A 13,123-nucleotide genomic window follows, 5' to 3' on the forward strand; every position below is an offset into this window, starting at 1 on the left:
CGCAGCGTTTAGTGCAAAATCCGCGCAGATCCTGCGCGGTGAAGAGGGGGGTCGCGCCGGCGGAAGGTGAGTGCGAAAACGACCTCTGTGATAAAGCGTTCAGAATGAATCAGTTCATACACAGCATCTTCATATTTCATAAGAATACAGGTCCTATCTGTACATCTCAAATTGGCTTTAGATCACTTTGCCATGACTCCACCAAATGAATTGTAGTGTTTGAACTCTGTACAGTAGCTATGCCTTTACCTTCTATCATGGGTGAAGCAATCTTTGAGGAATTTTCACATAGCTTTACAGCTGCCGGACAGAACCAGACTCAGTTATGCAACTGGCTCAGAAGTGATGCTGCTGGTTATACTGGTGATGTCCTCATCCAGCAGCCTTGGAAATGCTATTAAGATATCTCAGCACAACTGCATAGAACCATTAGCTAGTCCCAGGATTCAGGGGCCATGGCCTGAAGAATGATTCATATTACTAATAATTCTCAGGACAGGACTATCAGTAGCTACAAAAAAAAAAATCTTTGGCTTTGTTAGGATTGATTAATACACAAGGTAGCTAATGTGAATTACAGACTCTCCTACCAACACATTTCATCAGCCTTACAATTATCTAGACAGGATTGTCCAGAAGTTTTTACTATAATTTCACTGGACGCTAAAAGTCATTTATCAGAATGCACTTTCATTGTTATCTGGAACCATAAGTAATTGAATTAAGATATCTTTCCACTGCAAAATTTCAGTCTGGATCGATGTTAGGTACAAGGCTTGTAGCTCAACAGAAAGTGCAATGATGCTACAGTATTATACTGCTTGGATAGGAAACCACTAGGAGACACATGTAAATCTCCCTAAAAGAACAGCAAGGTATAAATATATTAATACAAATATAATAGTTCCAAAAAGCTAAGTAGGAATTTCTTAGGATATGCTTGGATGTAGTAAAGAGTTACCAAAAAGTAAGATAGGACAACAGGAGGGGGAAAAGTCAATAGACACTTTCGTAATCTTGAATTTTAAATGAAATGTATATTTGAATTCATTATATATAAGCTACATGGTTTAATGCTGGATGATTTACATTATGGTTCATCGATCAAATGGTAGGCAAGTTCAAAGCCAGGAAGAATTTAGACATTTTAATGAAGGTCACACCCAAACAAGCCTACAAGGCTTCTTGTTTTTCTTGTTTTCCCTTATTCTGTCTGGTTCTCCCATGGGCAAATAACTTCTTTTGTTGAATCCTTGGAAGCACAGTGGCTGTTCTCCTCTTCCTCCTCAGAGTCTATGGGGTAGATTTTGCTCTCCAAAGGGATGTCTACTTTTATCCGGAAGAAGCTGGAGTGCAAAAAGAAAACATACACTCATTGAGATATCTTCCATAATGCTTTCAAAAGGCGCTTTCACACATGCTAAATAATGCAGTTTCGATCCGCTTCAGCAACTGTTTGCAAGTGGATTTTGCCAGTAAAATCCAGTTGCAAAGTACATTAAAAGTGAATTGAAAGTGTGTGTGAACACTGCAGACAGTAGACAAGGTAAAGAGTTTGGTCTTGTTGTTAGGAAGCCATCAAAATGTAGCCATCTTCAATACACTAATCTATTAGATCTCAGCTTCTACAATTAATTTTTTTCTAAGCCAACTTAGAAGGCAATGGCTTGCATTTCGATCCTATAAAAGGTAAAGGTAGTCCCCTGTGCAAGCACTAGTCATTTTCGACTCTGGGGTGACATTGCTTTCACAATGTTTTCACAGCAGACTTTTTACGGGGTGGTTTGCCATTGCCTTCCCCAGTCATCTACACTTTCCCCCCAGCAAGCCGGGTACTCATTTTACCGACCTCGGAAGGAGGAAGGCTGAGTCAACCTTGAGCTGGCTACCTGAACCAGCTTCCACTGGGATTGAACTCAGGTCATGAGCAGAGGACTCCGACTGCAGTACTGCAGCTTTACCACTCTGCGCCATGGAGCTCTTTGATCCTATAGGTATTACTTATTTATTTTATTTAAATATTTATATGCCATCTTTACAGGTCTCCAAGGCAGTGAACATTAAAATATGAGAACATTTCAATCATTAAACTGCATTAAGAGCCAGTTTAGTGTAGTGGTTAAGTGTACGGACCCTTATCTGGGAGAACCGTGTTTGATTCCACACTCCTCCATTTGCACCTGCTTGGAATGGCCCTGGGTCATCTATAGCTCTGGCAGAGGTTGTCCTTAAAAGGGCAGCTGCTGTGAGAGCCCTCTCAGCCCCACCCACCTCCCAGGGTGTCTGTTGTGGGGGAGGAAGATAAAGGAGATTGTGAGCTGCTCTGAGACTCTTGAGTGGAGGGCGGAATATAAATCCAATGTCGTCTTCATCTTCTTCATTTAAAGTACAAATATATATAAAATATTTTTTAAAAAATAAAACAAAAATACACAGTTGAAAGTCCCCCTGATATCAGCATGGCTTTGAAGAGCCTGTGTGGCATAGCAATTAAAATGTTAGACTAGCAGATTGAGTGACTAAAGTTCAAATCCCCACTCAGCCATCACACTTGTTCGATGACCTTGGGCCAGTCACTGTAAGTCTCACCTACTTCACAGGGGTGTTGTTAGAAGGACAAAATAGGGAAGGGAGAACCAGATGTTCCACCTTGAATTCCTTGGAAGAATGCTAGCTTAAAAATGCACAAAATATATTTGGGATGCAGGTATTGCTGATTTTTGCATAAATAAACTATATAGCCTTGTGTGCTTCATCAATATCAAGCCACAGTGCTTCTGCACATCAATAAAAGCATCAAATGTGCATGGAGCACTGAGGGGCATGAGTGGAACAAGGTCATGCAGAGGGTTTGGGCAGAGAGGTTGTGGAGCACACATAATTGTGTAACTAAGAGAAAGAGAAGGTGAGCTGTTGTCATTCATCCCCTCTTCCACTCCTTAGGTTGGATCAAGCAGTAGATCTAATGGAAAGTGATTCTCATCTTCCACTGTAGACCTTTGTGAGGGAATCTTCTGTGGGGGGATCCTCTGCCCCCTAGGAGCATCTCAGGCTGCAGAAATCCAGGGGCATCTCAGGCTGCAAGTAGTTCCACTGATAGGCACCCCTTCCATAGTAGAAATTACCACTGGACCCAATTCCTTGGGGCTTAACTGGACCCAAGACTGATCAGTACTTTATGGATGTTATCTTCTTGTTTTCTTTGCCCAATGGTAAGAAACAAAGCAGGGACTCCCAGATGTGTAGTAGCCACTGTAATATTCTACCCTGCACATAATTTCCCTTCTTCATCGTTAAGCAAATACATGTTGTTATGTTCTCTTTGGGGAACCCTTCTTTGGTGTCTTGCAGGCCTTTATTGCAAAACCCAGCCATTCAGGGACAAACGGCATATGATGATGGAATTCCATCACTAGAATGCCCAGCATGTCTTAATTATAAAATCCAGCAAAGGTGAAGGGGGACATTAACTCTTCTACCCCCACTATTTCCCAACTTGAAGTCTCTTAATCATATGCATGACATTTTAATCCTGACTCCCCTCCAAGGACCTCAGGGCACAAATGTAGTTCCTTCCTCCACCTCATTTGACCCCAAAAGCATCCCAGTGAGGTACATTAAGCTGACAGAGGTTGAGTGTCCCATAGTCTCCCAGGGCATAGCAGTGAGGGACGTTAGAACTCAGGTCTCCTGTAATCTGACACTCCTACTATTGGCGGTGGAAAGTATCATCAAGTCAAAACAGACTTATGGTGACCATATTGAGTTTTGAAGGCAAGAGATGTTCAGAGATGATTTGCCATTGCTTGCTTCCGTGTAGCAACCCTGCACTTCCCTGGTGGTCTCCCACCCAAGTACCGTACAAACCAGGGACAATATATAAATAGCTTCTGCGTTATGCTGAAATTGGGCTAGTCTGGACCATCCAGGTCAGGGACAGCATAATATAGATATGACCAAAAAACCCCAGCACAACTGGGAGGCTGTTTTTGATCAGGGAACTAACGTGTGGGGAGACAGTGACCATATTCGCTCTACACCATAGCCTTACTCCATGTCTCCACCCCACCACTGCTGTTTAAGACCCAAAAATTATATCTGGAACTCCAGTCATGCATTCCTGGACGTTCACTAGCAGCCTTTTATAGTGTAAAGGGGTGGATAGACCTGTTCTGTGGAGGCCAGGTCTACCAATATAGTAGAAAGGGGTGAGTGAAATTTGACTTGATTTTGTTTTCTTTTATAATGTTTACATTATTATTAAAATATAGTTTTAAAATAATTTAAAAGAATTTATTCTGGGATTTTTACAAGGTTGTGGAAGTAATCTTCTAAATAACAAATTTATGTGATAGTCATATGTAGACCCACTCATAACTTTGATGCTACTAGCTTAGGGTTGCCAAGTCCCCCGTGACCTCCAGCGGGGGACTTTTTTCATGTGCACATTGTGTGCGTGGTGCAATGATGTCACCCAAAAGTGACATCATTTTGCCACCACTGCATGCCAGCCACTCTAGACGCTCTAGCAATTTGGGAGGGAAAACTCTATGGTACAATATGTACCATAGAGGTTTTACCTCCCAAATTGCTAGAGCATCCTGGAAAACCATAGTTTTCTAAAAAATGGCTAGAGCGGCCAGTGCGCGGTGTTGCCGGTGCGATGACGTCACTTCTAGGTGACGTCATTGCAGCAGCAATGTCATGGGAGGTTCCCCCCACCAGCCCAATGTGAGCCAGTGGGTTGGGAACCTCCAGGGCAGGGGAATCCCCGCCCAGCCCAAGGGCTTGGCAGCCCTATACTAGATTTTTTTTGCTCATGAGATAGAATTTCTGCTCACAACACTGTGGAGCTTAGATGGAACATTGTGATGAATCTTACAGGGAAAGGAACTCCGTATAGGCCAGGTTGGCAGCGCTAATTATTCTACTCCTAACATGATTGTAACTCCTTGGACAAACACATTTGAAGCCATACAGCGGCAAAAGCCACAGTAGAAACTTGGAATGAAAAAAAATTTCTGTTGCAGAAAAAAATGAAGCCTACTTTCCTGTCAAGACAGAGACCATCTTGCAGGAATCTTCCAGTCTGTTTCAGCTGAAGTCACACAGTTCCCTAGATTAACTCCACTGTTCTACATTGTTCCTTGATTTACTACAGGTGTTGGTCACCTCCCACATTAGCAGATATTCAGCAAGTTCCTCTACCTGGGCCTCAATTCAGTTGTGGATCTGATATGTGAGGGAGGAATTTGCTCTCACCTGGAAGATTCCACAGACACTAGCCAGTGGTTGGTTGAGAAGGTCAAGTGGCTATGGCCTGCGGTTTTCTATAAAAGTAGCTAGTGAGGAGAAGTGTTGTCTTTTCTCTTTTGCTTATTCCATGCCTCAATGGCACCAAGAAAGTATGTATTTTGCTTAAGGATTCTTTGGTTCCAGAATAAAATGTGCTATGTTAGGACTCCAGTAAGAGGTATCTACTTAGCATTCTTATTTTCTATTATTTTCTTATTGAGCCTGCTTTGGCAGGGAGGGCGGAATATAAATAAAAAGTTATTATTATTATTATTATTATTAGACATTTTTACTGCCACTGAACTCTATGCCTTGTTTAAAAATATATATTCAATTTCTTCAATGAAGCTCTATTTTACTTTATTGTGTGTGTGTTACTCAGGAAGTTTCTGAGACCAAATCTTGGTACAGATTGATGATGTTACTGCACCAAGGTAGGTCAGTCTTGACACTTTCCTACTTAATTCCCCTCCTGGAAGCTGCTTTCCTTTAAAAAAACAACCCCCCCTCAAAAAAAGTGGGTCTCTGTTACATGGGGTCACATATAGTGTTTAGCTAGCCTCTGGTCAGTTGTCAGTAATGCCTCAGTGACCATAACAGTCAACAGCTGCTAATGCACTGTAAAAGTAAAAATCAATTCTAAACTTTCAAGATGGCCATTTTACCAAAACTGCATGAGAATTACTTAATGTGAAACATCCCTTCTTGTTTTAAATAAGCTTCATGTTCAGGGCACATTACATGATCTCAGTTCCACATCTATTTACTAAACCAAAGTGTAGAAAATAAACTGGGAACCATTTTAAAAAAAATTGTTTTTGTATATTCAGGGTAATCATGCTAATTCTGTACATGATGCTAGAGAACTGAGTGGTGCAGTCCTCCACAAAGGCTAAAAGCCGTGAAAGGAATTGGGCCTGAGGCCATGGTACAAGGCAAGAAAAGTTTTATGGTACAAACTAGACGTCATGGTGAATGGTATTGATGAATGTGGCTCCTGAAGGCTATAAAGGCTTTAAAATAGGCATTAAAACATAGAAAATAATAACTTGGTGGAGGGACAGTGATTTCTAATCCTTTCCTGTCATTTCCTGCTCCCCTCCCCCCCCCCGCCATTTAAATCACATCTATTGGAGCTACTTGCCCCATGAGAGAAAAACTATAGGGACTATATGGAGACGTGTATTTTCCCCCATGTGGCAAAGAAAGATGTCTATTCTAGGAGGTTCTCAAAATTGTATTGGGTGTTCTGGAATAAATGTTCCCATCCTCAAGCTCAAAATTAGCTAGTTACAAGGCAAAGCCAAAGGGAATAAGAAGTACTTACTTGGACATTTTTTTGTGCTTTTGTTGCAGTTCTTGTTTCAGATCATCTAATGGCTGCACCTCCCCATGAGTCACTGCAGAGCACTTGGGGGACAGTGTGGCAAAAGCTTGTGAGTTCAAACATCCACGTTTCAAGAACCTGCTGAGGGACAAGTTTGCCCAGGATTTGGGTGGCAGTTTGGTTTTGGAACTCACTGGATCCAGGGAGCAGGTACCTGATTCAGAATCCATGGAGATCTTGGTGCTTTCATTGACGGAAGGAAAGAGGTTAGAGCTGGTCTCATTGATGTCCCAGTTCTTATCCATGGCCGAGGTGTTTTCTAAAGCTACATTAATAGGAGAGGGGCAGCTGGGGCTGTTTGGCAGAGTAATGTGTTCAGGACATTGAAGAGGAAGCTCACTCAGGACATGGCAGGAGGGAGGAAAAGGCTTGGAAGGAGATGGATGATCAGAAGTACCAGTGTAAACATCCAGGTGGGGAACTGGAGCAGTAAACTGGCACAGCTGCAGGAAAGAAAAAAAGAGCATATACAGCACAGGAAACAGCAGGGATTTCTATGAGGCCTTATGGCCAAAGCGCAATACTATTCCTTCACTTTTGGCCATCTCACTATTGACACCTGTCTGTTCTAGTCCAATACAGGGCTTCTCTCTGCCTTCAAGAAAAGCACTGGTCCCAATATAGATCTTACAGCTTATGGTTCTCCACTGTGAAAATGCTGATTATTTCTTGCCTTTGGCTCACATACAGTTAAATAGAAGTTACAAATGCAAAAGGACGGGAATACACACAAAAGAGGTTAGGGTTAGGGTTTTTTTGTCATTTAAAAGTTTTATTAAAGTTTCAGAAATTAAATTAGGGAAGGGAAAAGAGACAAAGAAAACAATGGGGACAAAGAAGACAAAGAAAAGAAAACAAGACATTATTAACACAGACTCAGCTAATATATAGAACCTAAAAGATTACTCTACATATGGACATCACCTGATGGGCAACCCAGAAATCAGATTGATTATATACTCTGCAATCACAGGAGAAGAAGCTCCTTACAGTCAGCAAAAACAAGACCTGGAGCTGACTGTGGCTCAGATCATAAGCTACTCATTGCAAAATTCAGGTTTAAACTGAAAAAAAATGGGGAAACCATTAGGCCATTCAGGTTTGACCTTGATCACATCCCTTATGAATATACAGTGGAGGTGAAGAATAAATGTAAGGAACTAGAGTTGGGAAACTCAGATGCTGAAGCTCAAATACCTTGGCCACCAAATGAGAAGGGAGCACTCACTGGAGAAGACTGATGCTGGTAAAGACAGAAGGCAAAAGAATAAGGGGGATGGCAAAAAGTGAGATGGCTGGACAGTGTTACTGATGTAACTGACATGAATTTGAATGGACTTCGGAGGATGGTGGAAGACAGGAAGGCCTGGCATGACTTAGTCCATGGGGTCACAGTCAGACTCAACTGTGTGACTGAACAACAAAAAACATATAGAATATACTAACGTAATAAAATATTTTTATAGAAGAGTAGGTTTTCACAACACATTTTTCTCTACTTTAAGGTGTCTCAAAGAGGCTTAAAATCACCTCTTCCTTTCCCCACAACAGGTGCCTTTTGAGGCAGGTGGAGCTGAGAGAGTTCTGAAGGAACAATGACTGCCCAAAGATCACCCAGCAGGCTTCTGTAATTGATATATTGATGTAACATTAAGCTATAGTGATGTGTCAATTACCAGTTTAAAAAATGCAGAAGTCTTCCAGTGACATGGGGTGGAATGGCAGACAGGAAAGAATGAGAAACAGAAAAGGATGCTGATGTGGGTGAGGTTGTCTGAAAACATGTGCACCTTCTTATCCACACAACATGCAAAGACATTTTGACTGTGATCTTTCTTCAAAAGATCATGCCAAACCAAATTTGTATTATGTATTTGTGTTCTGCCTTCACAAGTGGACTCGTTACCAGTTTACAGCGTGCGCAGGCACCTGCTTAGCTGTTTTGGCCAGGGCTTATTTTGTAGAAAAAGCCCAGCAGGAACCTATTTGCATATTAGATCACACCCCCTGATGTCACCATTGTTTTGCACAAGGCTTTTTTGTAGAAAAGTCCAACAAGAACTCATTTGCATATTAAGCCACATCCCCTGACACCCAGCCAGCTGGAACTGTGTTCCTGTGCATTCCTGCTCAAAAAAAGCCCTGGTTTTGGCCCTTGGAACTGCTTGGGGAGGGGGGGGAGAGCTTTGCACCACAGCCCACAGTGAATCAGGACACTGCAGCATTTTAAAATCACCTTAAAATGGTGATGATGAATTGATACTGGCTATAATTTGTTCTTTTTGCTGGATTCAGCAGAGGGCATCACTGTCTGTATCTGTACAGGGTAGCAGAACCCAGCTCCCCTTCACATCTGCATAAAGCAAAAAAGCCATCCTTCCTCTTCAGGTCAGGCAGGCTGTAACTGCAAAGGAAGAGAATGTGTGCACATGTTCAGTAGGGCTGCCAGCTCCATGCTGGGAAATTCCTATAGATTTGGGGGATGGAGCCTGGGTAAGGAGAGGGAAGGACATTAATTAGATATAATGTCATAGAGTTATAGGAAGTGATCTCTCTAGTCTGGTGATCACTTGTAATTCTGGGAGATCTTCAGGCCCCACTTGGAGGTTGGTAACTATATTGCAATCCTACCTGAGTGCCTGTAGCTACCCTTGACTTTTCCTATGGCAAATTACGTGGAGTCAACCTTGAGCAAGGTTTCGGACTTTGGGTGTGTGGGGGAGGGGGGGAGAGATGGTGATGTGAATCAAATAGGCCACCCATCTAAGAAAATATATCCACTTCTGTGACCAAAGCTTCATTTTATGCTCAGAGGAAAAAACCAGACACTTTTATGATGATACATGGGGAGGGGGGGCCGGTTCTTACTTTGCACACTGTAACCTAGGAAAGCAGAAGTGGGACAAATAATATGGGGTATTTTTATTTATTGATTTCATCCTACATTGCCCAGAGCTTGTGTCAGGCTCTGGGTAATGTACAATAAAGGCATGCAGTCATAAAACAGATTTAGAAAAACATAGAATCATAGAGTTGGAAGAGACCTCCAGGGTCATCCGGCCCAACCCCCTGCACAATGCAGGAAACTCACAAACACCTCCCCCTAAATTCACAGGATCTTCATTGCTGTCAGATGGCCATCTAGCCTCTGTTTAAAAACCTCCAAGGAAGGAGAGCCCACCACCTCCCAAGGAAGCCTGTTCCACTGAGAAATCGCTCTAACCATCAGGAAGTTCTTCCTAATGTTGAGCCGGAAACTCTTTTGATTTAATTTCAACCCATTGGTTCTGGTCCTACCTTCCAGGGCCACAGAAAACAATTCCACACCATCCTCTATATCAGGGGTGGCCAACGGTAGCTCTCCAGATGCTTTTTTGCCTACAACTCCCATCAGCCCCAGCCATTGGCCATGCTGGCTGGGAATAATGGGAGTTGTAGGCAAAAAACATCTGGAGAGCTACCGTTGGCCACACCTGCTGTATATGACAGCCCTTCAAGTACTTGAAGATGGTGATCATATCACCTCTCAGCCTCCTCTCCAGGCTAAACATCCCCAGGTCCTTCAACCTTCCCTCATAGGACTTGGTCTCCAGACCCCTCACCATCTTTGTCGCCCTCCTCTGGACCCGTTCCAGCTTGTCTGTATCTTTCTTAAAATGTGGTGCCCAAAACTGAACACAATACTCCAGGTAAGGTCTTACCAGAGCAGAGTAAAGTGATACCATCACATCATGTGATCTGGACACTATACTTCTGTTGATACAGCCCAAAATTGCATTTGCCTTTTTAGCCACCGCATCACACTGTTGAGTCATGTTCAGCGTATGATCCACTAAGACCCCTAGATCCTTTTCGCACATACTACTACTACGACAAGTCTCCCCCATCCTATAACCACGCATTGGATTTTTCCTACCTAAATGCAGAACTTTACATTTATCCCTGTTAAAATTCATTTTATTGATTTTAGCCCAGTTTTCCAGCCTGTCAAGGTCATCCTGTATCCTGTTTCTGTCTTCGTTTGTGTTTGCAACCCCTCCCAATTTAATATCATCTGCAAATTTAATAAGCATTCCCTCTATTCCCTCATCCAAATCATTGATAAAGATGTTGAACAAAACAGGTCCCAGGACAGTTCCTTGAGGCAGTCCACTTGTCACTCCTCTCCAAGAGGATGAGGAACCATTCACAAGCACTCTTTGGGTACGATCTGTCAACCAGTGACAGATCCACCTAATGGTAACAGGATCCAAACCACATTTTACCAACTTGTCAACAAGGATAGTATGTGGAACCTTATCAAAAGCCTTACTGAAATCAAGATAAACTATGTCTACAGCATTCCTCTGATCCAGCAGGGTGGTCACTTTCTCAAAAAAAGAGATCAGGTTAGTCTGACATGACTTGTTCTTGAGAAGACCATCCTGGCTCTTAGTAATCACATCCATTCTTTCTAAATGTTCCAGGACCAACTGATGGTGATTTGTTCTAAAACTTTTCCAGGTATAGACGTCAAGCTGACAGGTCAGTAATTACCCGGATCATCTTTTTTCCCCTTCTTGAAGATGGGGACAACATTCGCCCGCCTCCAATCTTCCGGCACCTCTCTTGTTCTCCAAGAATTCTCAAAAATAATAGCTAGAGGCTCAGAAATTACATCCACGAGCTCTTTTAGAACCCTTGGATGCAATTCATCTGGCCCTGAGAATTTAGTTTCATTTAAAGAAACGAGGTGTTTATGTACTACCCCTATGCTGATTCTAGTTGGAACTTCATACCCTCCTTATATGTTCTGTTTTTGCCATGCTGAACACTGTTTCCCTCAGAAGAGAAGACTGAGGAAAAGTAGGAATTGAGCAGTTCCCCCTCTCTTCATTACCTATTACAATTTCACTTTCTTGCCCTCGCAATGGGCCTACCATGTCCTTGCTATTTTTCTTACTTTGAACATGAAAAGAACCCTTTTTTGTTGTTTTTAAATTTAAATTTTAAAATTCAACAAGATAACTTTTATAAAAGTTAAAAAGGCCAAATTAAAAATAGGTCCCAGATGACATCCCTAAGGTTTGCATCTGAATTCTGGCCTGCTTGGCCACTTTATGAGCAGGCGAAAGAGGAAACACAGGTCAAAGTTTGGGGTGTGTGGAGATGGTTCCAGCCACAATAAAGAACCATTGCTGTCCTCAACTGAAAGCCTGGTGGAACATTTCTTCTGTACAGGCCCTGTGGAATTGCTGCACCTGTGATTGAAATCAATGTAAAGTATTTCATTTCACTATAAGGGTTGTGATTACAGATGCAGAGCCAGGGCTGGCACTAGGCTTTTTGACACCCTAGACGAGGCCCTCCCTCTCCACTGACAGGCCTTGCCCCTGACTTTAGGGTTGCCAAGTCCAATTCAAGAAATATCTGGGGGCTTTGGTGGCGGAGCCAGGAGACATTGGGGCGGAGCCAGGAACAAGGATGTGACAAGCATAATTGAGCTCCAAGGGAGTTCTGGCCATCACATTTAAAGGGACAGCACACCTTTTTAAATGTTTTCCTTCCACAGGAAATAATGAAGGATAAGGGCACCTTCTTTTGGGGCTCAAAGAATTGGACCCCTTGGTCCAATCGTTTTGAAACTTGGGGGGGTACTTTGGGGAGAGGCACTAAATACTATACTGAAAATTTGGTGCCTCTACCTCAAAAAACAGCTCCCCCAGAGCCCCCGAAACCTCCATTATAACCTATGAGAATCGATCTCCACATAGGGAATAATGATGTGCTCAGTTTCCTTCCCTCCCCACCCCCCACTCAGTTTCTGGCAACTCTGAAATGAGGGATTGGCCTCTCTACTCACGAGTTGCTGCCAACTTCTTCAAAGTAACACAGACACACCATCCCATGAGGAAGCCTTTCAATTGGAGACTGAAGCCTCCGGAGGTGAAAAGACACATCATCCTCTGGGGTCGCGGCTGCCCCCCCACCGGCCAGCTGAATGGGGGCGGGAAGGAGCCTGGGAAAGCGGAAGAACCACCACTGGGACCTGGGGATTGGCAAGCCCACCTGACTTCCTGCTCCACTGCCCTGCCCACCTTGTTGGGTGTGGCTTGCTGTGCCAGTCAAAGGAGGTGCAGATGAGTGCTTGGGAGCGCCTGCCTCCATGGCATGTGTGTGTGTGTTCTGCCTCACCCCCCTCAATGGTGCTCAGTGGTGCCCCTCACTGGGCCTCCCACTGTAACAGCAGCTGCATGAAGAAGAACCTCCACCACCTTTCTCGCATTCTCACCACCCAGGCCTCTCCCTGGGGAGTCCTCACAGCCACTGCCATCTCCCTTCCCTCCAGTATGGCCTGCAGGGGGGGAGGAGGAGGAGAAGGGGAGCTGGGAGAGCCCCACAAAGACAGGCTGGCCCCATGAGGTGTGCAGCTCCCCCAGAAAAAGCCACTCTTCCCCAGCC

General features: G+C 43.5%; 1 protein-coding gene across 1 annotated transcript in view; it reads right to left on the reverse strand.

Moving 5' to 3' along the window:
* Positions 1 to 1,018: 1,018 nt before the first annotated feature.
* RGS9 (regulator of G protein signaling 9) overlaps positions 1,019 to 13,123 on the reverse strand; it is a 78,741-nt gene continuing 66,636 nt past the window's right edge. Inside the window, exons 18-19 of the mRNA XM_060253392.1 lie at positions 6,623 to 7,125; positions 1,019 to 1,346 (exon numbers count right to left, since the gene is read on the reverse strand). Coding sequence (XP_060109375.1) covers positions 1,205 to 1,346; positions 6,623 to 7,125 — 645 coding nt within the window. The 3' untranslated portion in view covers positions 1,019 to 1,204. The remainder of the gene's footprint in view (positions 1,347 to 6,622; positions 7,126 to 13,123) is intronic.

The sequence above is a fragment of the Heteronotia binoei genome, chromosome 13, assembly GCF_032191835.1.
Source record: "Heteronotia binoei isolate CCM8104 ecotype False Entrance Well chromosome 13, APGP_CSIRO_Hbin_v1, whole genome shotgun sequence".
Lineage (NCBI taxonomy): Eukaryota > Metazoa > Chordata > Lepidosauria > Squamata > Gekkonidae > Heteronotia > Heteronotia binoei.